General features: G+C 38.3%; 2 protein-coding genes across 4 annotated transcripts in view; one reads left to right on the top strand and one right to left on the bottom strand.

The window, feature by feature from the left end:
- Window positions 1-130: 130 nt before the first annotated feature.
- Window positions 131-10,349, top strand: slc66a3 (solute carrier family 66 member 3). 2 transcript variants are annotated; one of them, XM_057860298.1, is made up of 7 exons: window positions 131-286; window positions 3,618-3,700; window positions 5,113-5,182; window positions 5,305-5,362; window positions 7,793-7,913; window positions 7,989-8,030; window positions 8,247-10,349. In XM_057860298.1, exons 1-7 carry the CDS (start codon window positions 141-143, stop codon window positions 8,345-8,347), a joined length of 621 nt encoding a protein of 206 aa, XP_057716281.1. In that variant the 5' UTR covers window positions 131-140; the 3' UTR covers window positions 8,348-10,349. The 2 variants fall into 2 exon arrangements, with proteins under 2 accessions (XP_057716281.1, XP_057716282.1); XM_057860299.1 differs by lacking the exon at window positions 131-286 and adding an exon at window positions 296-1,561.
- Window positions 10,350-11,762: 1,413 nt separating this feature from the next.
- Window positions 11,763-27,628, bottom strand: part of rock2a (rho-associated, coiled-coil containing protein kinase 2a) — a 59,174-nt gene continuing 43,308 nt past the window's right edge. Inside the window, exons 23-33 of one of the 2 annotated variants that reach the window (XM_057859146.1) lie at window positions 27,469-27,562; window positions 27,297-27,391; window positions 26,992-27,183; window positions 23,601-23,769; window positions 23,444-23,514; window positions 22,841-22,929; window positions 22,633-22,711; window positions 21,054-21,321; window positions 20,774-20,987; window positions 15,247-15,294; window positions 11,763-12,151 (exon numbers count right to left, since the gene is read on the bottom strand). In XM_057859146.1, coding sequence (XP_057715129.1) covers window positions 12,148-12,151; window positions 15,247-15,294; window positions 20,774-20,987; window positions 21,054-21,321; window positions 22,633-22,711; window positions 22,841-22,929; window positions 23,444-23,514; window positions 23,601-23,769; window positions 26,992-27,183; window positions 27,297-27,391; window positions 27,469-27,562 — 1,323 coding nt within the window. In that variant the 3' untranslated portion in view covers window positions 11,763-12,147. The remainder of the gene's footprint in view (window positions 12,152-15,246; window positions 15,295-20,773; window positions 20,988-21,053; window positions 21,322-22,632; window positions 22,712-22,840; window positions 22,930-23,443; window positions 23,515-23,600; window positions 23,770-26,991; window positions 27,184-27,296; window positions 27,392-27,468; window positions 27,563-27,628) is intronic. The other variant, XM_057859147.1, reaches the window with a different exon arrangement.

The raw sequence follows: 27,628 nt of genomic DNA on the forward strand, positions 1-27,628 counted from the left end.
ATGTACGTTCATTTGTTTTATTTTGTAATATAGTAAAGGAAATGATACTCACTTCGAAAGTAGAACGAGCGCATCTGCATCAGTGTCTGATTGATGCTTATTTAGGTCAAGTTGGGGAATAGTTACATTTATCAAACACGATGCAGTCTGACGCTTTGTTACACGTCGCCAATTTTTCTACATTGCTCGTATGCATGGTGCTAAAGTTCCCGCAGATCTTCGTCCTGTTGCGAGCCAAAACCACGACTGGAGTCAGCCTCCAAAGTATTGTGCTCGAACTTGTCGGGTGAGTAAACATATTTCTGTTGGAAAATTCCTCTTAATTTAACTACAGTGATCCCTCGTTTTTCGCAGTTAATGGGGACCAGAATCCGCCGCGATAAGTGAAAAACCGCGAAATAGCGCACCCCTACCCCCATGTTTTGTGTGTGTGTTCAATGTATTTATTCAGATTTAGCATTTGAAAAAGATACATATGACATGTTTATTAGACATATTTATATAGAGTGGTACTTCTACCTCGAAGTTGATTTGTTCCAGGACATTGTAAGTCGAAATGGTCGTATTTCGAGCAGGATTTTACCATTAGAATATATTATAATTCCATTAATTCATTCCACAGCCCAAAAACCTACACTAAATCCTTAAGAAATACTGTTGGTACTATTACAAATGGCAATTACACATACAAATGGCAATTACATATAGGAAAACAAATAAATTATCAATAAAAAAATCGGAATAATAAAGTAATAATAATAATAATAAATCTTTTAATAATGTAACGAATCGGGTTCTAATGTGGCGGACGTGTTTTGTGTGCTGTACCTGAACGCACCGCGTCGCTGAAGTGACGAAGAGAGGGAGTGATGCGGTTAAGAGTTTACTTCCACTTTTAATGTTTTGTTGAGAACACCGTCAACTGCAGCGGATAGTAGGCGTGTTGTGTTCGACAAGTTCTGAAATAAATGTTAAAAACCTGACGAAGCTGGCAATTTCTTTGGCGCTGTTACCAAAATAATAATTGTCACCCTAACTTATAAAGACTGGCAAACAGAGGTTGGAGGAGGACCGTGGAGTTTTTTTGTTTATTTAAGGTGGAAAAGCGCAATATAAGTATAACACCATTTACCATTGATAGTAAATTCGGGATGTACTGAGGGCGCGAAGTTTGAAGCCCGAAGTAGCGAGGGATCACTGTAATTGCCAGCCACTGATAATGACAGACGTCCCAATTCATTTAAACTTGCTAAACCCTGCTAAGAAATCAAACAGTTGCTGGTTTCTGTACCAGCAAGACCAGTATCAAAACATACAATGCTCATCTTTCAGTGTCACTGACGAGGCTAAAAGTCCAAACCCCTTTGACTGGTAATGGCTAGCAACGAATGATTATTGCGATCCCAGCCCTCATAGTATAAATGTAATGGACGTCCAGAGCCGTCGATGGCAGCCAGTGAGATAATCTAACCTGAATGTTTTCGGAATGTGTGAGGAAACCTGGAGAAAACGTTGCACACAGGAAGGCCAGAACTGGGTTCAAAACCCAAACTTCAGTGGGGTAAGGCGCATGTGCTAAATAACTAACCAGTCATCCACTTTGCCCTTGCTTCACAAAACTGATTCATGCTAAAGATTTAGGGTTTAAAACATTATTACATAGCCCATTCTGAGTTTTTTTTTTTTTTTTTACAGAGCACATCCCATCAAAATCCATTTTCTTCATTGTTTCATGCTATCATAAATCAAAATGAATTTGAGAGTTTAAATTGTCTAATAGCCCTTTTTGGGCCATTTCAATGTACATATAGTCTTATGGCAAGGATACCCGAATTCATATGTAACCTCTCTCATTAGCAGTGGGTACAACCATGATGATATTAACTTGTGTGCCTTCATTTGTTGATTGGCAACATATTCTTACACATCTGTGCACACTACAGTGGGTAGTCCATTGTTTAATTTTATTGCTATAGAGAGCCAAAACAATGATAATGAAAACTTCACTTGAATAATGTGAAAACAAATAGATCAATAATCATATACTGAAATATCTAAATATCATATTGCAATGTACACTACATTATATTTAGGGATGTCCCATTAAAGATTTTTTGACTTCTGATCTGATTTTTTTTCTTGCCTGGCACGGCCAGACTGTTCTTCCTGTATTTTTCAAACACTGTGAGAATCAATTGCTTGAACAGCGGTGAGTCTTAAGTTCCAGGCTAATATTTTTCATGATATACAACCCGTAGCAAAAAGTATGGACTCACCAGTCTCGGACGAGCAGTCACTCAGACATTTTATCATGTTAAACAAACTCGTCATCACCTTGTCAAGAGTCTGCATTGGGCAAAGCGTCAAGAGTCAAGAATCTGCATTGGACAAATCACGTGAGAGCTCACGACAGGACAGGGCTGCCGGCCGGCCGCAGTTGTGCCGGGCCGATATGTTTTGTCCTATTTTTGACGTACTGCGGAGCACGCCGTCAACACGAAGCTTGCCGAATCCGTACCGCAAACGCTTCCGGTATAATTTGGCCTTTTGAGTGTCATAATTATTGCTGATTCTCAGGTGTACAAATACTTATGAACCCCAGTAAATTACAAATATTTTAAGAATCATACAATGTGATTTCAGGATTTTTCATGATTATATCTCTATGAGTGGAAATGCATCAATGATTGATATTTCAGACATCCTACCTATTTTGTAAGTGGGTGACCTTGCAAAATCACAATGGCTGCAAATACTTCTGCTCCTCACTATACATTTTCTACTTGATTGTTTAATGATAACTTACAGGGTGGGTGCTAAAATTAAAAAAATAACTAAAAAGGTGTGGCTGTGTGTACATGCAAGTAAAGTGGTGTAAAAGCCTGTTAAGCTGCCATTTGATCAGTTGCTTTGGTACATCTACCACAGCTTGTTTTTATCAATCTGTTTGCAAGAATAAACCTAGAAAATGGACTATAAAATGTGGGAACTACAGTGAGCCTCACTCAATGACAAAACTTGAACAATTAGAATAGATATTGCTGTTAATTAATGATTCCTCCCTCTCTCCTACTGTGTCAAAATGACTTTTAGCCATTTAAGCTTAGTGGTGGTGATTTAAGAGTAGAACAGTTTTGTAATGGACTGTTTTGTAATTATTGATGTGATAAAACAGTATTGTTTATTCTATCGCTTAATTTGCTTACTATGGAGCTAAGTCTAATGGACAGGAACTTGTTAATGTTGACTATTTGTCACCATGACAGCTAAACTGCATCATTATACAGAATTTCTCGCCTTGAATGCTGGCCCATTATATGTCAACACCCATTGCTGCATCTTATTACAACATACACAATCTAGTGAGAGATATAATTTAAAGTGACAAAAATTGTCAAAAAAAGTAACAAAAATGTATAGCGAACATGTTGGATCTGACTTGATTTAGCAGGCCTACTAATATCTCATACAATATAGTTGTTTTAAAAGAGAATGATCATGCTTGGCTACATGTAGGTATTTGTTGCCATCTGCTTTCAAGCATCCCAGTTGCATGACTGTCTTTCTCATTTATTTGAAGTGTCAGTACCAAACTTCACTTCTTCTCTACTTCACAGGTATATTGTGTTTGTGACATACCAGGTGTATTATGACTACCCACCTCCAACTTACTTGGAATATCCAATTCTCATTGCTCAAGGTGAGGTGACACTTTTGCAGATGGAAAATGATGGGCTCGTTAGCCTTCTTTGATGTAAATCAGAATTCTACAGAAAGATTTTGTCTGCTGATTTATAGAAAAGTTAAACGTACGTGAGGCTTTTTGAGTATTTTGACCGTGACTTAAACCCAATTGAGCATTCACATACATAACAAGACAACTGATGAATTTTCTCTTCTTATAAATATCAATTTACATTGTAAGCTACTAAAGCAAGTCGCAAGTGCATAACAAAATAAAGCGTCATTACCTACCCTACTGTATGTTCACTCAAAGACAACCATGTGTAATTTGTAGGGTTGTTCCAATCATGTTTTTTTGCTCCCGATCCGATCCCGATCGTTTTAGTTTGAGTATCTGCCGATCCCGATATTTCCCGATCCGATTGCTTTTTTTTTTTTTTTTGCTCTCGATTCAATTCCAATCATTCCCGATAATTTTTCCCGATCATATACATTTTGGCAATGCACTAAGAAAAAAATGAATAAAACTCGGACGAATATATACATTCAACATACAGTACATAAGTACTGTATTTGTTTATTATGACAATAAATCCTCAAGATGGCATTTACATTATTAACATTCTTTCTGTGAGAGGGATCCACGGATAGAAAGACTTGTAATTCTTAAAGGATAAATGTGACTTTGTACATTGTGACTAAATATTGCCATCTAGTGTATTTGTTGAGCTTCAATAAATGATACTGTAGCCATTTAACTGTTCTGCCCAAATGCATGATGGGAAGTGCAACCATGACCGTGCGTAGTGGTACCAATTGATATATCTTCTCTGCGTTGTGAAATAACATAGGGTGTTGAGAAAAAGATCAATTACTACCTTTCTTCCCCACATTGCTTCCCACGATATTTCTAATCGTAGGGAGAGGGATTGTAAGACTGGAGCCAATTTAAAAAAGGCTCCAAAGGCTGCTAAAATTCACTCTACTCATTTTATGCTGCCTTTTAGCTCTATATATAGGTAAAACGGCTCCATTACAGATTGAACGCGGCAATGCGTGAGTGGGTCGTGCAGCGCGTGTGTTAATTGCGTTAAATATTTTAACATGATAATTAAAAAAAAATTTAATTACCGCCATTAACGGGATAAATTTGATAACCCTACCTTAAGCCTAAACTAAAGACTCTGGATGAGTGTAACATATTATGTCTGTAACGTTAAATACAATTAGAAAATAATTTAATTTAAAAAAATATATATATATATATATATTAAACAAAGGCATGTCCGATATTTTTTTGCCGATTCCGATACTTTGAAAATGACGTGATCGGACCCGATCGATCGGGACATCTCTAGTAATTTGTAAATATTTATGGATGGTAGAATGTTGTGAATGATGAAAAAAAGGACTGTCTTGTCTCCTCAGACGTTGTTCTTCTGCTCTTGATTCTTCTCTACGATGGCCGACTGCAGAACAGCCTTGTGTACAGTGTTGTGTATCCTTTTACCTAAAGTGTTATCTTTTACCTAAAATGTTATATACTGTAGAATTTTTCTCATCAAGCAAAAAACTAATATGCAAGCCTTTGTGTCATGCACCTTATTGTCATATATTCAGCTTTGTCGTGGGTTGGCGGCTCTTGACAGTGGAAAAATGGATCATCGATTTTGCAATGGTAATGGGTAGGGCTGCAGCTATCGAATATTTTAGTAATCGGGAGTATTCGACTGAAAATTCCATCGATTAATCAAATAATCGGATAAAACATTTTTTTAGGTAAAGAGCGATGGATAGATGGAAAACATTTAATCTAATATTGAACCATTTTAGACAATCGATGTCTTTATTTTAGATGTACCCTAATTTTTGGACTATAAGGCGCTCAGGGCTACTGTATAAGCCGCAGCCAACAAATCTGACACAAAACAGCATTCATTTGCTCATAGATAAGCTGCACTGGACTATAAGCCGCTGTTGTCCTCAATGTATTATGGGATATTTACATAAAAAGATATTAATAGGTAACACTTTATTTGACAGCGGCATCGTAAGACTGTCATAAAACCAAATGAAGCACCATGAAGCTTTGAGCCAATTGGCTGCAAAGCTTTATTGCTTCAAGAAGCTTCCTTTGGCCATCACTGCTCCACCAGCTATTAACACTGTTGTCGTCCAAGATGCTTCCTAGCATGCATTGTAGCACTACAGATGTAAATAGCAATTAAAATTCATGTTCTGTGCTAATTATTTCTTTAGTTACTGTTCCAGTTGTTTCATTAATTGCCAGTTATGGTATTTGGTAACACTTTATTTGACAGTGGTGCCATAAGACTATCATAATTATGACACTGCCATGAGCGTTAATAATTGCTTATGACAAATGTCACTTTGTGTCATCTGGCAAATCACTTTTGAATAGATGTAAAATATCCAAGCTGGACATAAATGATTTTCCAAGTGGCACTTCATGACATCTGTCATAAGCATTAATTAATGCCCATGATAGTGTCATGTCATAATTATGGCGGTCTTATGGTAGTCTTATGACGCCGCTGTCAATTAAAGTGTTACCTGTAACACAAAGAAATAAAGGGCAAGAAATAAAAAAAAGCTTCAATGCTCAAGTAGGTCGAAATCCAGCGTAGGTCTACTGCACCTTAAAACATGTTTTGTTTTCTCCTTTAGATAACTGTTGTTGTGATTTGGTCTAAACAAATAAAAGTGGATTTGATTTTATTTGACTGAGAGCACATCCATAACTGAACAGTATGGACATGCAGGTGACAATGTTTTTTTTAGGTAACCTATTGTGGTTCCTCAGTTTTATTATTATTATTGTTATAGTTATTCTTTGTTCCGCAGCCCCTTTGAGCTCAATTTGACCCCCTTAGAATGCTTCAAAATGCACCAAAATCGACAGGCAGGTCAAGACAGGTGCAATCGTTGATACCGTGTATAGACAAATTCTAAATACACTATGAAGTGCCCCCTAACAATCATTCTTTGTCCCGCCGACGCTTTGAGCCTACTTTGGCCCCCTCAGAATGATCAAAGCTCGCCAAACTCAACAGCCAGGTGAACGCTGGTGAAAACTTTGATAAAATGCAAAATATATATATATATATATATATATATATATATATATATATATATATATCAAAATATGCGTAAATGTGTGTAGCGCCCCCTAGGAACAAAACCAACATTTCATTTCTTTTTTAAGGTGAAAGGGGAGGTAACAAGGCAAAGGTTAAAACTTAGAACACATCAGTTCTATATGAATGGGATACCATACGCGGTGCCCAGACTGCCGTTAGTACTACATCCAGTTTTCTTTGGGTGGGCAGAGCGTGTCCGTGGGAGGGCACTGCCCACCCCTGCCCCCACTGGTAACGCCCCTGATAGAAACATAGCCCTCCGCAGGGCTAACGTTACGTGAGCAAGGTACAGTAACGTTAATCTTATGTATTAGCACTACGTTAACTTAATTATACCCTTTCCCGGGTATTTCTCCTCCGCTCTCGGAGTAAATGGGGTGCCTTCGGTGGAGCTGCAGCATTGAAGAGGTGCTGTAGTGTTCTGCAAGCGCTGTCTTACAGTGAATACATGAAGCAGTGTTCGCCTTGGTGTTCAGTTTGAAATGAAAAGCTATTACTACCAAAGTATTTATAATAGCAATCATTTTCTGGGACAAATTGAGCATTATCTGTCCGAATTGTAGGAGTGCCAATACTTTTGGCCAGCACTGTATATTCATGCATGGTTGAAATCAAATATATCCGCCGCCTCCGTCTTCTTCCTGTACGCACATGACATCAGCACGTTGTGCTGCATTAAAAGTAGTCCGTGCTAAACGTCATGTATAGAGAAAATTCCTCGATCAGTTTTTAAAATAGTTACTCGAATTATTCAAGTAATTTGTTCAGCTCTAGTAATGGGTCTAGATGTCAACTATAACGATAAAAACGGATAAGTGTCGTGTTCAAACAAATGTTAACTGTAAACGTGTACTGTAATGTCAGTAGATTGTGTTGACCCGATGTAATGTCTTTTTTTTTTTTAATTGCATTTTTTTCCAACACTTTTGTTGTTTATGACCTTTTAGAGCCTTTGCACGTTCATTAGCGCTGCCAGTAAGTTTGCCCAACTGCAATGTCTTTGGAAGTCCAAAGATGCTGGACAGGTGAGCGCCCTCACATGGGGGCTGGCAACCTACACATGTGCAAGTAAGTCAAACGAATAGAGATGCTTTCTGGTTTCAGCTCGTGATTGAGATGCAATCACTGTGCTTTTCTTTTCAGCACGCATTTACACCACCATGGCGACAACTGGAGACATGCAAGGTAGATGAAACAAATAAGTTTGGTGTATCGTAGCTCGAGTAACTGATCCAATTCCAAAAGTGCAATGTACATTAAATTATTATAAGTATTCATACATACTAGATATTTTTTTGCAAACTTTCAATGAGTGATGTAAAGAATGTCAGAATTTTAATAGAAAAACATCTCAGTGTGCGGAATTTGTGCATTTAACAAAAGCTCTTTTTTTGTGCACAGTTCTAGTGCGGTTCATTGTCATGACCTTCCTAAACCTGTGGGTGCTTCTCAGCGTGCTCTATTACAGAAGACAAGGGCGCAGCTCCATCAAAGAAGATTAAGCACTTTTAAGAGTAATGTTACAGGTGTAAGATTAAGTGTGGCAAGTATTCTTGCAAACTGTGCCCCCCTTTTTTTAAATGTTTATCTAAGACATTCCAATGTCCAGAAAAAAAGGAATTAAGTGTGGCAAGTATTCTTTTATACCTGAAAAATGTGCCCCCCGCCCTTTTTTTAATGCTATTGTTTATCTAAGAACATTCCAATGTCCAGGGAAAAAAAGGAAACATACATGCTTTATTACCCTGTAAATAGTTGTGTATTCCGACTGACGTGACACCTATCAAACGATATATGACTGATTTTTATATAGTTTTAAATTCTTTTGAGAAAAATATTTAAATAAACCTTACCTTTTACCAACATTCCATGAGATACTTCTTGTGTAGCCTCTGCAACATTAAATACACATGTACTCATTTGCAGTACCAGTACGAAATCGCCCTCTTGCTTACTGGGTAGATAAGAGATACTGCATTTAGAGATAAAATGCTCATTTTTACTAACCACAGAGGCGAACTTTTCAACAACGTTGTTTCTACCAATGTCTTACTGTTCAAAAATCTCTATGACACATTTAAAACTGCAGCACCTTAAGTTGCATCATAAATGTGAACATTTTAAAGCTGCCCTGCTACAGCGGTATGAAAAAGTATCTGAACCATTTGTAATTTGTCACATTTCTGCATAAAATAACAAAGATCTGTTCTTTGTCAAAATTACACAGATGAAAATACAGTGTCTGCTTTAACTAAAACCAGCCATTAATGTGTTTTCATATTTTAATGAAGATAGTATGCAAACAATGACAGAAAGGGGAAAAATAAGGAAGTGAATCCTCTGCCTAAGCAGACTTGAAGAGCAATTGAAACCAATTTTTACCAAACATTTTGAGTGAGGTGTGTGCCCAATCACTGATGAGTGGTTTAAAGCAGCCCTGCCCACTATAAAACACACACCGAGTAAGAATTGTCTCGATGAAAAGTATTGTCTGATGTACATCATGGCTCGGTCAAAAGAGCTGTCTGAAGACCTGCTATCAAGGATTTTTTTTATTTGTATAAAGCTGGGAAAGGATACAAAACCATCTCTAAAAGTCTGGATCTTCATCAATCGACAGTCAGAGAAGCTGTCTACAAATGGAGAGTTTGCCACCGATGCTTCTCTCCAGAGGAGTTGCTGTCCACCAAAGATGACGCCAAGGGTTTAGCGCAGAATACTCAGAGAGGTTAAAAAAAAAAAACCTAGAGTGTCTGCTAAAGACTTACAGAAATCACTGGCACAGTCCAATATCTCTGTGCACACGTCAACTATATGTAAAACTATGGCCATGAACGGTGTTCATGGGAGGACTCCACAGAGGAAGCCACTGCTGTCTAAAAAAAACATTGTTGCTTGTTTTTCACAAAAAAGCACTTGGACACTCCACAAGTTTTGGCAACATATTTTGTGGACTGAATTGTTTGGGAGTAACACACAACGTCATGTGTGGAGGAAAAATGGAACAGCTCACCAACATCAACACCTAATCCTCACCTTGAAGCATGGTGGAGGGAGCATAATGGTTTGGGGCTGTTCTTCTACCTCAGGGCCTGGACACCTTGCAATCATTAACGGAAGAATTAATTTAAAAGTTAATCAGGATGTTTTGCAGGAAAACCTTAGGCAGTCTGTCAGACAGTTAAAGCTAAAAAGAGGATGGATGCTGCAACAATAAAATGATCCAAAACACAGAAGTAAATCAACTTCAGAATGGTTTCAGAAGAACAAAATACATGTTCTGGAGTGGCAAAGTCAAAGTCCAGACTTGAACTCCATTGAGATGCTGTGGCATGACCTAAAGACAGCGATTCATGCCAGGCATCCCAGGAATCTGACTGAACTACAGCAATTTTGTAGAGAAGAATGGGCCAAGATTAGTCCTGATCGATGTGCCAGACTGATTTGCAGTTACAGGCTGTGTCTGGTTGAACTTATTGGTGCCAAGGGGGTTGGGTGGGGGGGCACAAAAATTATATGTGATGGTTCACGTACTTATTTCCCACCCTTCTGTCATTGTTTGCATACTATCCTCGTTAAAATATGAAAACCTATAAATGTTTGGTTTTAGTTAAAGCAGTTTTTTCATCTGTGTGATTTTGAAAAATAACATTTTGTGATTTTATGCTAAAATGTGAGAATTCCAAAAGGTTCAGCTTCTCTTTCTTACCACAGTATTTCATGATATACTTGACCAGCTGATGTGATGGCGCTTTCAACATTAAATGAACTAATTACTACAGCAAACAGCAGCAAAAGCATTTCCAGTGCTAAATCCTTTGTAAAACAATCCAATAAAACAAATTTAGAAGTTGGAAAGCTTTACAAATGTGTAATCATTTTTGTTTTATGTTCAAGATGGTTGGTAATTTTTAAAGAAAGCTTTTACTTCAGTGGAGCCAGCAATTATGTTTAAAATATGCTAAAAGTGCATGGTGAATTACCTATTGTACTTCATGTGTCTAGCATGCAGGGTTTAAACAAAAAAAAAGTGAGGAGCAAAAAGGTACATCCACATCTTTATTGTTGAAGTGGATTTTTACAGAGAACCGTTTGGTAGACAACATGCAGTCTTGAATGTAAAGCCCTTAAATACAAAGTGGACACAGCTGTATAAATAATGTGCACTGTATGGCATGTAAAATATATACTGTGTATATTCATATGTATAAAACATGCTTGATGGTTAAAGGAGAGCTGCACGCACACAGTGTCTCTCCACTTGCTATAAAAGCCACATCCACTCACAACAATGTGCCCAAATCTCTGGTTACTTTTAATACAAAAATATCACAACAATCACTTTGAAGAAAAACTTAGAATGAAATAGTGCCGCTCAGTATGCTAACTGGATTTTGACTGTGCTTATTTGTTCACTTCCCTCCGTTTCATAGTCGTGAATGACACACGTCTTACTGTGTCGCAGTGTGTAAGTGCGTGACAAGAAGCGGACATGCAAGATCATTCAGTCACTTTTTTTTGATTAACAGAACACTTCAGTCAAGTAAGTGGATCCAAGGAATACAATGCTTGTGTCTTGTCTCTGGTACATCCCAGTTATACATTCACACGACAGCGGGTGCTGAGCTTGGATCAGAAAAGCAATGAGGAAGCATCCCTTCAATTCAGTAAACAATAGAACTCAAAACCAACAGTGCAGGGTGGTGGGATTTCCCGTCGCCTTCTTTTCATCAAATCTATTTCAGTTCATGTATGACTGACCAGATTGCAATAAGCAGCACTTTGGTGGCTCTTTGCTCAGGTCGCTTCTTCAGGTTTCTGCGAACGATGCAGAACACCTGAAAGCTACACTAAATGTTAACGGTGCTCAACTTACCCAACAATTTACAAGATTTATTTATTATTATTTTGAGTGTAGTTTTCCACAGAAACCCTTCATTATACTCACAATTGTAACACACAAAGCATTTTGGCAATGGTCCACAATGAAGAATTGGAAAACACGAGGGTCATTCAATCGAGTGTTGAGGTATGTGGAGCCCATCTTGTTCTGCGGGACCCAGGAATCCCCCAAGACGCACTTAAATGTCCGCGTCAAAGATTCTTCGAATCCTGGGCCTCCAAGCTTGATTACAGCCTAATAGAGATGAGCTGTAGGAACTCATGGCATGAAGCAGAGGGTGACTCGTGGACAAGTGAAGTTCAGTGTGCCGATTAGCCAGAAGAGCTCTGTAATGCAGTCTTCATTTTAAGACGAAATGTCTTCAAGATGCACCAGTGTAAGAAGTGCTCCTGCACAAGGTTAGCTAGATCAAGACAGAGACAAATGCATATTTGAAAAATGATCAGTTTGAAAGAAATAAGGCAATTAAGTCATTCACCACCAGCAGTTTTCAGAAAACTCAAATTGCCATCTATTTTTTAGCATTCCCGCCGAATATTCACAACCCACAGGATATTGCATTTAACGGTACGGTACCTTTTCCCCATATTTAAAAAAAAAAAAAAAAAAAAAATCGGCAAAAAATATAGGTCAGTGTTACGAAATGCTGCCACTATCCCAAAAATTGGAGAAATGTACGGTAGCTGTTATCTGGCAAATAGAAACATACCAGTGACTTTGATGGTATTTTTTTTTTTTTTTTTTGCTGTTTGCTACACCTTTAACATCTACCAGTATTTTAGCTCTATAAATAAGCTAAAGCATGGCTTTAGATTGGAACATGTATTCAGTGATTACCAGAGGTGGGTAGAGTAGCTAAAAACTTTACTCGAGTAAAAGTAGTCATCCAACAAATGTACTCAAGTACAAGTAAAAAAGTTTTCAGTGAAAAGAATACTCAAGTAATGAGTAACACTGAGTAACTGATTATTTTTGTTTGATTGTTTTTTTTTTTTTTTTAAACAATGATATTTTTTTCTTGTTATAATGATACTGTACAATAAACAATTACATAACCACATTAAGCCAAAGAAATAATTTTTTAAAAAATCATTAAAAGAGAGAAAGAAACATGAGCAAAGAGCATGAGTGCCCTGCCCTCTAGTGGAGAAAATACAGTTGTTCCTTCATAGTTATTATATGAAATTAAAAGGATTACAACTCCGGTTTTCCGTGGTCAATCGGTGCCAAATAAAAACAGTTTTAAACCGCAATTTCGATTCATGTTGAGGGCAGCGCTCTATGTCAAATACTTTATTTGTTACGATGTTCTGCCAAAATGTCCTTACATCGGCGAAATGTCTACATGAGGCGAATTTGATACCCACAGTACTGCCGTGCGCTCTCAACACGTTTTGTTTAGATGCATACAGGCAGAACGTACTAAAAAATGCCATAAGAAAATAATGCATTTAAATAAGGACAGTTTAAATACACTACACGACTAATGTGCAGTGTTGGGCACGTTACTTTAAAAAAGTAATTAGTTACATTACTCACTACTTCTTCCAAAAAGCAACTGAGTTAGTAACTGAATTACGCTATAGTAAAAGTAACTAGTTACCAGGGAAAGTAACTATTTCGTTACTTTAAAAAAAACTTGTTGTATGTCAAAGAATTTGAAATTTTCTGAGCAGTATTCGAGTCAGTGGAATAGAGAACAACAGACAGGTAGTTAACTTGTTAGATGCTTCAGCAGATTTGAATTGCTTACCACAGATGTCGACAAAAGCTTTGCCCCGGGACATAAATTACACATTACATGCAGGTTCTTTCCTTTAATTTCGACAAACTTGAAATAGTGTCTATATATCCACCTCTTAAAGGACAGTTTTTCTTCTGAATGCTCTGCCATCCCGACCCTGTGCATCTGTTTTGCGTGTGTGTGTTTGCCGCACGCGCTGTTCCGGTTTGCTTGTGAAATCACCGGCTCTGATTGGCTTTCCACGACACATGACTCTAACCCTCAGCCAATCACAATCACTTCCATCGCATCTCTCGAGGGGTTGCATTAAGGTAGGCTCATTTCCCGACAATTCACGTCACCTTCAAAGCGTCTGCCGTCCTCAAGATGGAAGCAGAATTATTGCTGGCGGACAGTGGGAGATAGGAACGAGGCTAGCATCAGGTGTAGCAAACACAGAAACGTTACCAAACTTTGGAAAGCATTGTGTAATTGAATGAGCGGGGACAAACAGCTTGAAGTCAGAAGTACGTGCGCTATTCTCGAACCTGAACGCACCCCAAGTCTTGGATGACAAATCAACAGAGCAGAGTCGACTCGACACGGCTGGTAGTTTCTTCAATTTATTTAGAGTAAGTAACGGACCGCTTTTGACCGTAAGTAACGGTAACGGCGTTATAACGGCAGAAAAAGTAATTAGTTAGATTACCCCGTTACTGAAAAAATAACTCCGTTACGTAACGCCGTTATTAAATGTGGTCAACTGCTTTAAAGCTACCACAAAAAAACCCACAATGGTTAAATGTATGAGAGGGTAATACATGCAAAAAGTATTTTTGAGGTGATGGAAAGGTAATAAAAAACTCAAAAACAAAAATAGTGAGTACTCGCCTCTTTTTAACCGATGTGCGCATGCGTAAGGATGCTTGCGCAAGCGCGATGAGCATTGTGTAGACGTTTCGCCGCATTGAAAGCATTGCCGAACAATGTTGCTTTACAGACGTGTGATTGAACCGGCTTACTTGCGTCTGATTGGTGTAATGGAGTCATGTGATTATTGTTGAGATGTCTCATTGGTGAAATTAGTAGCGCTACTCTTGACAATAGCATCTCTAGCAAAAAAAAAAAAAAAAAAAAAAAAAGCTAATATGTACAATAAAGAGGAAAAATGTAACGACTCTAGTGTAGCCCAAACTAGCGGAGTAAGAGTAGTGTTTTTTCTTCACAAATCTACTCAAGTAAAAAGTATGGTACATTTTTCTCAAAAGTTAACTCAAGTAAATGTAACTGAGTATATGTAACGCTTTACTATCCACCTCTGGTGATTACACACATACTTTGAGTATTACCAACCCACTTGGTATCACATCAATATTACCATTATCACCAGGTACCATCGGTTGTTTTTTTTATCATTATGATTGAATTCAACCTTGATTTTTGAGGAAACATGTTAGACCCCTGCTTTTATCTTAAAGTGCCTTTATCAATTTTAATGTCTGTGTGTTGGTGTAACAATCTGGAGTGATATATCAATTGATTATTCCGGATTTTTGCTAACTAATTAAACAACAACAGGTAGTATTGACACCAACGTGAGGAAACACTGTAGAAAAGTGTCTCCATCTAAGTCACTGTGTACTTCTATAAACCCATCCGATTATTAAAAACTACCCACCAGGTTTGTGTTTTGATACATGCATTGATCCCAACGTGCACTTTGCCCGCCACCACACAAAGACCCGAGATAAAATATCGGAGAAATTATTCTGTACCCTAGTCCACTATTGGAGTCTTCTCGTATCAATTTGAAGCCATTTGATCTAGTGAAATGGAAAAAAAAAATTGGCACACAAAACTGTTTCAGCATTAAAAAGCATTCAGATTTACCAGTGTGGGTGCTCTAGAAGCCGAATAGGACAGCTACAAGAAAAATGTATTAATAAAGTAGCATTGTTTTAATGCGTCAAAAGATTAAGAGATGTCACCTCAGAATATTGTTTAGGAGGGAAAAAAAAAGACTCTCATCCTAAAATGGATATAATAGGAAAGTATCGACATCTACTTATGAGAAAAACTATAATAATTTGCAAAACAGTTGGAGTTCCTGTTCCTTTTAGATCCTTCTTCCACTCATCTCTGTGGTATTCTCTTTACACTTTCCATTCCCAATCCATCAAAAAGAACAATTGTGAGCAGAAGAGGCCTTGTCTAAATTGCTCAAATTAGTTTACAAGCATGGAGTTGTCTAAATAAACCATAAATGCCGTTGAGGGGGGGTGAGGTCAATAAAAAGATGAAAAGAAACCAAAATGCATCACAATAAACCACGTGCTCACGCAGCTTGCACTGCACAACACTGCACACAGTGTTACCATTGCACCTCAACAGAAAATCGGAGAAGCACAATCAATATCATCCATGGACCATTGCAATTCCTGATGACTGAAGTCCACCAATCTGAAAGGGCAGATGAGTTGTGATGGCCAGACAATACACATATTATGTACATAAACTGCATACTCTGCAACTTGTGTTGTCCCAGACACAGGAAAAAATAGAGGAACATTAAGCTTCCAAAATTATTGTGCATTAATGTTTCCCATAAAAAAAAATCTTACCACAGTATCAAATGTTGTCATTGTAAAGTAAAAGGATTGAAAACTAGTTTCATTTGTGAACAGGAGCATCTCAATAAATCAGAATATTGTGGAAAACCTCATAGTAGTAAGTACTCAAAACTAGCATTTAAAAGTTTAAGAAAATGCCTTGATGCGAAGTTATGAAAGATCGTTATGTGTAACAATCTGTTTATGGCAGTCTTTTTAATTTTCGTCTTTGTCTTTTGGACAATAATACTTATTAGTCTTAGTCATATTTTAATCATTTCAAAATGTGTCTTCATCTATTTTTTGTTGATGAAAACTCAGACCAGTTTCGTCTAGTATTAGTCGATTTTTACTCAATAGTTTCGTCTGTAAATTCCGAAAGTATCACCCCAAAAATATATTTAAAAAAAACATTTCCAACTATTTCAAATGAACATTGACAGACGAGCACATATTGTACAATCTACTAGCATCTACACACTCAGCAGGAAAACAGTGCGTTATTTTCAATTAATTATACTAGTGATGCACGATAATGCATTTTTCAGCCGATACCGATAACCGATAATTGCCTCCTCGTTCCAACCGATAACCGATAATGTCAAGCCGATAATTTTATTAAAGATTTATGTAAAATTTTAAAGTATACACAAGAGAAAATATTGCTGTGCAAAAATAATATTGCTCTTTTTTTTTCAACATCAAATGTGAACAAGTAGTAGTAGTAGTAAATTCCAACATCTAAATAAAGACAGATTGTCTGACATTGTGTAATGGTAAACTTTTGGCAACAATTACTTACAGAGTAAATACATAAGTTGCACAAAAATGGCTTTAAAAGTATGCCATTCCTAAAGTATAACATTACTACACAGCAAAAACACAGCTCCTTAAGACTAGTTAAAGTCCCTTGTTTTCAGTGTAAATCTATTGGAAATTAGTTAAATTAACTGCCAGCACTTCAAGTATATTTCACTCAGATTTCTTGAAGAAAAATGGCCAGCTGAAAATAAGATTAACAGCCTTATTTTAAGCAATAAATTATTATACATAATCCCAAAAAAAAACTTGTCAGAAATGTTCTTTATTCAAGAATATGTATGGTTCAAAACATTATTTGAAAGCAATTTTTTCTTGATTTAGGTGAAAATGACCTTATTTTTTTTAGATGTTTGGGCTTAATAAGAACAAATTGCAATATTTAGTTCAAGTAAGTGGAATAATCTGGCGCATTCAACTAGTCTTCAACACTCAAACAAGATGGTGAAAATTATTTGACTAGATTTAAGAAGAATGATCTTATTAAGACGTCATAAATTTAAAGCGTACTGAATGCATTACTGACTGGATGACTTCTTTGTGTCGTTTGGTGCATGTTACAATTATCAACTAACCACTGTGCCATCATGATAAACATGGTTTGTTGACATCACCTGTGTAAATGTCCGTGGTATAACTGATGTGATCGGCATGTCTTTCACGAAGAATCGTGGTCGTATAAACTGCATTATTTTTTCATCCAGGGATTTGGCTATCGGGTCATTTCGGGAATTTCCTCCCGCCTGTGCCCTTCAGTCCGCCCGGCTGCCAAATTAGCACCCGCGCCAGGCCTCTGTCTTGAACCGGAGTGGCGGCGGCAGCTAAATTCGTACCGGATATCCGCCCGCCCCGGCCGGCTCGCTGCGGCGCATTCGGTGCATGGCTCTGCTCTCATCCTCTACCCGCCTAGGGCGAGGCGGCAGCGGCCTGCCGGACCGGCGGGCTCCGTCGGAAGACAGCTACTTGTCAACTATCGATCTCGTGAGGTGTTTAGCCATAGATGGGAGTTTACCACTCGCTTTGGGCTGCATTCCCAAACACCCCGACTCCGGGAGGACCGCAGCGTCTCTGTATCGTCACAAGCCCCGTAGCTTCCTTTATAGTTTATTTGTTAACAATAGCTTTAGCATTCATGCTAGCAGCAGCCTCATATTCGTTCCAAAAATCATTGTGATGCAGTTTTAAATGGCTGCTGGGTTAGTGCTAGTGGTGTTCAATGAGGACGCTTTCTTTAGGCCTTGAGGAACTGTTTTGTAGATGACGAAAGCATCGTTTATTTCATTTCACGCATTTCAAAGCAACGCACGCTAGTGAGAGCGCCTCAACAGTGTCAACACTGATGTGTAACACCGCCTCCTCTATGACGCCGTACTCCTAAACCCCTCCTCCCACAGGGGCTTCAGAGAGGGGAGGGGTTGAGCAGGCGGCAGTGAAGAAGTGGAGAAAACTGCTTGGTTGCGCACATTTGGAGGCTAAATCAAGTATGTAATTATCGGATTGCATTATCGGTTGATTTTTTTATTATCTGTATTATCTGTGTGACGTCATAATTGCCATTATCGGCTGATAATTATCGGTAGCCGATATTATCGTGTATCTTTAAATTATACCCACCTGGATGCCACGAATGTCAAAAACGTTGTCCGAGAGTTAAGGAGGACGCTCGCCGTTAGTAATAGACCCTACTCACCTACGTCACAAAATGACGTGTCGCTGTAACCGGCCGCCATATTGTCCGTATTTTTTAGACTTCTAAATATATATTAAATGCATCTTACCAGATATAAAATGACTACTACATAATCTGTGGTAGTCGTTTGGCGCCCAGTTCTCTCGTCGAATTGCAGCAGTCAATCTCAGTCTCCTCTCCGGGTCTCTCGGAATACGGTAAAACTTCAAGTCTCTCCGTCTATCTTCTCTGTTTTTGCAACCGACCGCCACACACGACTTCACCATTTTGATTATTAATGTTAACGAGCAGAAAAACACGCCATAATAGAAGGAATTTACGAAGCGCTAATGCATTAACATGACGAGTATACGGACAACATGGCGGGGGGCGTGGCTGTGACGTCACGTGAGTAGGGTCTATAGCCTAATGCTAACACGAATGTGGATGTTATGCTAACGCTACGAGTTACCTTTAGTGTGTGATGATCACTCAGCACAGACCCTTAAAGGCTAAAGCAACATTGTGTATTCTCTTTGCCAAGATAAGAAGAAAAAGCATAACAGTTAAGTCTCAAAACAAGCAATGGGAAGACTGGAGAGGACACTAGTGGGTTAGTTTTTTTTTTTTTTGGGGGGGGGGGTGGCGCAGCACGTCACATGAGTGACACAACCAGACGCTGCTAAGATGCAAGCTAACTACACATTAAAATGTCAAACTTTGCGAACATGTGACGCAAACTATGGCGCATTTTGATCTCGTCAGATGAGAACGTTAACTTATGTCTTAGTCTCCCAAAAAACGTTTTTAGCTCGTAATCCTCATGAAAAAAACTTAGTCGACGAAAACAACATTCTTAACAATTTAAGTAGAAATCTTTATTTTCACGTACCCAAATTAATTCAGAACAGTGTTGTTTTTGTCAAAGATGACGACAACGAAAATATTTCGTCAACGAACACTTGTTTTTCATTACGATGACGAGACGATAACGAGCTAAAAAAGCGTTTTGGGAGACTAAAACATAACGAGCCTAATGCCAATTTTCGTCTGACCAGTTAGCCTGGATCATAACAGTGTCCGCTTGTGTCACTCGTGACATGCTGCGCCCCCACCCACTCACTACAGTTTCCTCCAGTCTCAAGGCTTGCACAAACGGTAGGATTGGTTTTCTTATCTTTCCTACAGATAATATGCAACGTTGCTTTAGCCTTTAAAGGTCTGTGCCGAGTGATCATCACACACTAAATGTAACTCCTAGCATTAGCATAACATTCACATTAGGCTAATGCTAACGGCGCGTGTCCTCTTTTTTCACTTACAGCTCGTGGCGTCCAGTTGGGTATAACTCATTGAAAATAATGTACTGTTTTCCTGTTGAGTGTTTCTCTAAGTTGGCGTTGTCCTTGTATCTGCTCGTCTGTCAATGTTCTTTCGAAATAGTTGGAAACCTTTAACCATTAGTAAACATCGACTAAAACTAGACGAAATTAGTCTTGAGTTTTCGTCAATAAAAACTAGACGAAGACAAACACATTTTCAGATGACTATAATATGACTAAGAATAATAAGTATTATCGTAATAAAGACTAAGACGAAAATTAAAAGGGCTGCCAAAAACAACACTGATTCAGTACATTTGAAAAACCATTTAGCATGTATTATTGTTAAGTAATACATAACTAACGTGCAGTATGTAGGACTTTTCAAGTTAACAGTGTTAAAGGTTCACTTTGTTTTTTGTTCAGTGATAAAAATGAAGCTCTAACAAGTCCTGCCAGGACTTTCTGATATTCAACATCAGATTTGAATTAACCGTTCAACACGAAGATTTAATATAAAAGGATTAATTGCACAAGGTTGAAATTTTTTGGGGGAATAATTTTAAAAGAAAATGAGTAACTTATTTATATTTACTAAGCCCAAATGCTCTTCGATTTTTGTGGGCGGCAAGAAGTGGGATGGTTCTCACCAGTACAACTTTCCATTCGCACCATCTGTTCTTTATATACTAAATCAAATTAAAAATCTTACAAACTGACACAGAGCAATAATTGAGGCTTCTGAATGCTTGCCAATACAAAGTAGTAAATTCAACATCCAGGTAATCCAGTTAAATTGAAGGTTTAAGGTTAAGTTTTAAAATGCATCTTAAAAATGTCATAGTTTCATTGTACAGACATGTCAATAAAGCAATTTGGTCACCTGCTTTTGCTGATGGGGAGCTGTCGACTGGGCCTCCTAATGGACTGACTGGATTGGACTTTCATGGATGCACGTGGTGAGGAGCGTGCAAGATTCTCCGGAGGAGGCGGCTTCTTGGGAATCTTTTTGACCAGACGGCTCACCCACTTCTGCTGCTCTTCTTGAGAAATGGCGAGCAGCAGCAGATTTTTGGCCGTAGACACGTCATAGTTCACTGAAGATACAACATGCATTGTTATTAATATTACAACAATCGGAAGTATGTCCTGACCAACATTACCTTTGCAAGGAGCAATGATCTCCTCTTTCTTGTCCATGTGATCCTTGTGGCACTTAATATGGCAGCGCCGACATTCTAAAGCAGGCGGGGGCTTGAACCAGTTCCATAGAGGTTTGGTGCATGCCTCACAGTTGGTGGGGAAGTGATACAATGTGGGGATGAACTCGTGGCCTTTGTGACAAATATAGCTGGACTTTTCACCGATCGGCAGCGGCTCTACGGGAAATTCGGGCTCCTTTTTGCTCTCACCTTCGTTGGCATAAAGAATCTGAGGAGCCCAACAGGAACGAAAGATTGAAGTTTGTCTTAATCCAGTCTTCTAAACCATCATTCTCAAATCATCATTTGGATAGCAAAGGTGGGTAGTAATGTGTTCCATTTACTTGAGTAACTTTGAGAAAAATGTGCTTCTAATAGTAGTTGTACTAGGCTGTACTTTTTACTTCTAGTTGAGTATTTGAAGAAAAAACACTACCCGTACCCCGGTACTTTGGGCTACACTAATCATTACATTTTCCCTCTTTATTCTACATATTAGATTTTACTAATATGTGTGAAACAGTGGCTCAACCAGTTTCACTAATGAAACGTCGTGACAATAATCACATGACTATTATACCAATCAGAGTCAAGCTTGCTGTTCTACAATCATGCCGGCCTGTTCAATCACGTGGTGTCTTTAAAGCACCGTAAAAAAATTATTTGTTTACAATCATGCCGGCCTGTTCAATCACGTGGTGTCTTTAAAGCACCGTAAAAAAATATTTGACATAGAGCGCAGCCGTCAACATGACTCGAAAGCGCAGATTTTAATCTCACCCAGTTTTTATTTGGCATCGATTGCCCACGGAAATCCGGAGAGATGATCCTTCTAGTTTCATAGTAGGAAATGTTTTCTCCACTAGAGGGCACTCATGTTCTTTGGAAGAATGGTGTTTAATTTCTGTAGATTTTTCTCTCTGGCTGGAATTCAATATTTTTTGTATGTCTTTGAGTTAATGTGGTTATGTAAAATGTTATAGTAAAGTATAATAATAACAGTTCATATAGATAACTTTGCGCTGAGAAAAGAATACAATTGTTTAAAAAAAGAAAGAAAGAAAAAGAAAAAAAAACATCTTAAGCAGTTATTCACAATGTTACGAATTACTTCAGTATTCTTTTCACCAAATACTTTTTTACTTGTACTTCAGTGCATTTATGGGATGACTACTTTTACTTGAGTAATATTATTTTGAAGTAACACTACTCTTACTTAAGTAAAATTTTTGGCTACTCTACCCACCTCTGTTCGTTACTGACCAAGCTATAATAATTGCTTTACTGTCATAAAAGTATGCAATGATTAAGTATTAAAAGAAAATCGGTCTTATCTTCATAAAGAAGATAACAGACACGTAGACCGATTAAATTCTCAAGGTACTTGAAGTGAAAGGTTTTTCAACTGCGTGTTAAATCATCTTGAATCATGCAAATGTAACGATTCCTTGTCAACATTCTCATCTTTAGGATGCCAAACAAAACACTTCAGTGAGTCCTCAATGATGAAATGTGAGAAGTTGCAATTACTTGTACAGACCTGGAATATTCTTGGAATGTCTTTGGCATCTGCTCGGTACACGTCTGTTTGAGTGACAGGCCTCACATGGAATAGTTTACTATGGAGAAAAAAACGTTATCAGGCACGCCCCCGTCACAAGACCGAGTGATACATGCGTCACTCTCAAGAATTAGTCATGCAATTGGCAAACAACTTTTTCTCTCTGCAGTCTGATTAAGTTACTCACTCTATATCAAGCACCATATAAGGAATGGACTGCTCTTTGTCTTGTTCACTCTTGTAGAAAAGAATCTTCTTGCTGCTCACAACAACATACTACAGCAAGAAAGAACACAGTCAGGGCAACCCTTTTATGCCCGAATTTTGACATTTTTTATTTAAACCCTTACAGAGCACTCATTTAACTCATTGGCTGCCATTGAATGCGCTGAATTCAAATCATTTTAGGTGGGTGGGGCATGAAAATGGACTGGGCATCGATCGCCGTCAATGGCATGCAGTGAGTCAAACACTATGAAAATAAAACTGGGTGTTGGGGCTGTAACCAGTGGATTTCTGTTTTTATTCATTTTAATTTCCTTAATTTAGCTTTTATTAACATTGTAATTTTCAATTTACAATGACATAATAATATATATAAAACAAAATTGATTAATAACTTTAAAAGTGTATACATATAATATTAATAATTGCTAATAAATCGCAATTTAAATAAATGTAACTATATTAAATACATTTATTTAATAAAATAGCCACTTGCCCTATAAAGGCTTCAAGATGATGTGTCCCTGAAAGTGTTAACTTTCACTCATCTGTTTGAAAGGTTTACCTTTTTCTCCCATCCAAATTTCTTGGTGTTGTTACGCACAGGAAGGGATAGCCATCCTTCAAGCCTTGTTTCTAAAAGAAAAGAAAGCCTTAAATCTCCAACTGAACTCAAGACTAAATGCTAGTCAAATATCTATGTCTCTCATATTTACTGTTACCTGTAAAGGCATCATCGGTATCAAACTCTGGTCCACTACTGATACTGGCAGAGTCCATAGATTGTACGCTGAGTGACTGGAGGAGATTCCTCAACTGCTCGATGTCACTGTCTTTACTGTCCAGAGCCATCTGGAGCTCAATTCGCATCTGACTCTCATCTGCCAATTGCTACAAAGACAATTACAAAAGAAACAGGAGAACGTACTGTGTAATATTGTATTAAGGCTGCCAAGATTAGTTGACTAGTCATATACATATAACATTATAATTTATTTTTTATTCTTTTTGTTTCTCTAAAAACGGACTCCCACAGGGTGTCAGTGTCTCAGTGGTGTTCCCTATGTGCTCTTCCTACCCACTCGGGTTGAAAATCCACCACTGGTCAGACGCCCAGCACTCTACACACTAGAGGCGTGCGAAATTTCCGCTTCTTAGATTATTCGCGATTCGGTCGTGGAACATTCGAGAACGATTCACAAAAATCCAAATTCTGATTATCAAATTATGCCAGGTCAAGCGAAACTAAAACACAGTCAGCGTGGTCTTCTGGACGCAATGAGGAACGGACCAAGAGTAAATATCATGTTCAACTCATGCCGCTAGATAAAAAAACAAAAATATCTGACTGCGGCCGCCAGCCGCTACAAACAACGGCCAGTTGCTACAAACTACGGCCACATAATGCTACGGTAGATGTCACATGTATGCAGAACTAGATGCAAAATGACAGACTCGGGGGCGTTAGTATACAGTATATATAAATATAGAGAACTAGATACGAAATGGCTTGCCGGCGTTAGCAAACAGCCGCCATCTTAAAGCAGTAGACTTCTCTGGAGGGCTCTGTTGTAGCGAACCTCATTAACTTTTTATCTAAAATACTCCTAAATCGGCAAAATCTTGACTTGAATCTATTTTTAAATGACGTAACAGTTTTAAAACTTTCACATGTCGAAAGTAGAGAGAACGGAAATTATGTAATAACGGGAGCAATTTCAACAAATTTAATGTTTAATTCACATTAAATTAACTGACTGTAGTGTAAAGCTGCTGATACAAAATGGGGACTTAGTTTTTTTTTTTTTTTTTTTTTTACTGTTTTGAACTGTAAACTTGATAGTTAAACAGTACTTTATTTAAGCCTGAGAGGATTCTTGTATACTTTTTTTAACTAATGTAGGAAACATTAAAAGGCGCTAATAGCCTTGGGGTGCATCAATAATCGATTTATAATCGAATCGTAGCCTCTGAATTGTAATCGTAATGGAATCGTTAAGTGCGCCAAGATTCCCACCTCTACTAACCACTGATCTAAACACCCGGGCAGGTAGATGACAACCAGCCAAGGAGCGGCGGCTGGGGGAAGGCCAGCCTGTGCCAACTGGGGCTGGTCCACCAGCAGCCACGCAATGCCCAGCATAGTGTGCCGTACCAGCGGAATCTGAGTTTAGAGTGACTGAGGGGCCATTTACATGGTGACACTCCGAGAATTCGACACATTTCATGTTTGCATTTACATGGTTCCGTCCCCATTCGAGCGATGTTGCAACTCCGCGTGAAAACGATGTAGTATTCATGCCCGGCCCGTAGGGGCAGTGCAGTTTTACAAGGCAACAGCCAGTGATGCTCTTCTTTGACGACAACCTCCTCAGCCCGAAAGACAACATACCCGCACACTCGACGCAAAGGCGCCCACACGGTGTTTTCTTTTGCTTCAAAAGGAACAAAATTCTAATGTAAAATACAGGTAGTCTCCAGGTTACGGACGAGTTCCGTTCTTATGCTGGCGACATAACCCGAGTTTTCACATGAGTTGAAAATAACACTTTTAAATACCCCTAAATCCCATAATAACTATCAAAAAAGTCCAAAAGTATTGTATTTTGTTTAATGATGGAGGATACACTGCCCTCTGGTGGCAGCGTTGGGTCTGGCTAGACTGTCGCCTTATGACTGAGGAGCAGACTCTCGTCTGACATGGATAAAGGACAGCTGCGCTCTGGTTTGGCCCACATAAGGCTGTAAGTTGTTTCAGCTAAGATATGTTTGTGTATGCATTTGTAATTAAGTTTAGCGATTTGCTATGCGAATTGTAAATACGTTAGCATTCGTAGCACTTAAGCTAGCGGACTTTTGCTAGGCAAATTAGGCTAATCTACTAAATTTAAATATTGCTCAGACTAGATGCACGTTTTAACACCAATTGTTTGGTGTCAAGGGTTTTATTATTAATATACGTGTCGTTTTGAACATATAAGTGTGCATGTGTTTGTTCAGCTTTACAAATTGTCAAAAGTGAAGGAATTCAAAAGCTTCAAAAACCACAATTGCCTTTTTTGCTGTCTGTCAAAATGAATAACTTCACATTTAGTGAGGAAAGAACGCGTAATCTCAATAAAGTAAAAAGTAAGGTACTGTGAGGTACAATAAGGTACTGTTTACGCAACAAAAATAAAAAACGACTGGAGACAAAACAGCGGACGAAACTCCTGCGTCGTAAAGTCAAAATCACATAAGTCGAGTACGTCGTAAGCCAGTGACAACCTGTATATTTAAATTAAAAAATATTAACAAAACAGGAAATTGAAGCCTCTGATCCGCCATGTCTGCTGTTTTGAATGTTTAGTAGCAGTGACTGCGCATGAGCATAGTGGAGCGAGAGCATTTTATTCATATAGTTGCGGAGCAAGCCCAGCAATCAAATCGTTCCGCTTTGGAGGCTGGAATCAAAAGTTTGCATCTTCGCCTTCCGTTTTTGCCGTCACCGTGTAAAGGCAATGCCATTCCGCAACACAATCGTTGAGTCTTGGGGGCCGTTTACATGGTGACGCTGCGACTCTTTGAAGACCACAGTATGTGGAGTGCAAGTTAGCGTTCATTAAATCAGCATTAGGAAGCTGATAGGGGACCAGAATCTAAAAAATTGGCGTGTCGTGTGTGAGTCACCTCAATAAACAATGGAGCTAGTTAGTTCATTGGTCATTAGTTCATTCGTTGCCATTACAGTATGTGTTTGATTTCAAGTTCCAACACCAGTATCATGTTAGAATAGAAAATATGGTGACGCTAATATTTCATAACTTTTTACCTTGCTCTTGATTTGTATTCAACACTTCTGATATCGTATCAATATAATACTTTAAATTACACTGTACATACAACTGAAGCAAAGCAAGATGTTTTGTTTTACTTTGCTATCGGCAGCCATCTATTGCAAATGAGAATATTCTCGATTTCCATACCTACTAAGGATGAATCAAAACAAAATAATCATTTAAAAAGATTAACGTGACATTGTATAGACAGCAACTTCGATAAAAGATATGCAAACATTCATGGTGCATCTTAACATATGATAAACCAATCAGTTAACCTAACAACCATACTCACTGCCTGCATTTCATTGATCTCTTTCTGATATTTGATTATTGTACTGTTGAGCTTTTCCTTCTCCGATCTCAGCTCCAGCTGCAGCTTTCTGTTCTCCTTCTCCTTACGCCGCATGTCTGTGTCGTTGCCACGGCGACTACTTCCAGCACGCATCTCCTTCCTGTTCAGGATCTCTGCCAGCTTATTGACAGCCTGTAGTTGGATATTTTGTTTTAAAAAAAAAAAAATAAAACCAATGTTTGCAATGTTGAAAGAAACACAGTTTGCATCGCCATTGCTGGACATACTGTAGCTACATAACAAACCTGAGTTTTCAGTGTTCTCTCAGATTGCAGTTGCTTCTCAAATGTGGTCTTCATCTGACTAATCTGCTGCTCCCAATCATTCGACTTCTCTGTTACTGTATTTACAAAACAAAGCGGCAAATATGATACCTAGTTTCAAGATGTGTGGTTTGCTAAATAAAATGTTCAATACCTTCAACAGCCTCCTTCATTTTGTTATTGAGCTCCTCCTTCTCATTGGCTAAGTTGGCGACATCACTGGTGAGGGTCCTATTGGCTTCTTCCAACTGCAACATTAAGGAAATTGGTAGCCTTCTATAACTACACCTTAAAAGCCTCAAATATGGGTATTT

This window comes from Corythoichthys intestinalis, chromosome 15, assembly GCF_030265065.1.
Source record: "Corythoichthys intestinalis isolate RoL2023-P3 chromosome 15, ASM3026506v1, whole genome shotgun sequence".
NCBI lineage: Eukaryota > Metazoa > Chordata > Actinopteri > Syngnathiformes > Syngnathidae > Corythoichthys > Corythoichthys intestinalis.

What these genes read in the sequence shown, in the direction of transcription:
- slc66a3 (XM_057860298.1), top strand. Translation starts at nt 141, where the DNA reads ATGCAGTCTGACGCTTTGTTACACGTCGCCAATTTTTCTACATTGCTC. An exon ending in TCCAATTCTCATTGCTCAAG is followed by an intron (nt 3,701 to 5,112) that starts GTGAGGTGACAC and finishes TTGTCTCCTCAG; the next exon opens with ACGTTGTTCTTCTGCTCTTG. An exon ending in GGCAACCTACACATGTGCAA is followed by an intron (nt 7,914 to 7,988) that starts GTAAGTCAAACG and finishes TTTTCTTTTCAG; the next exon opens with CACGCATTTACACCACCATG.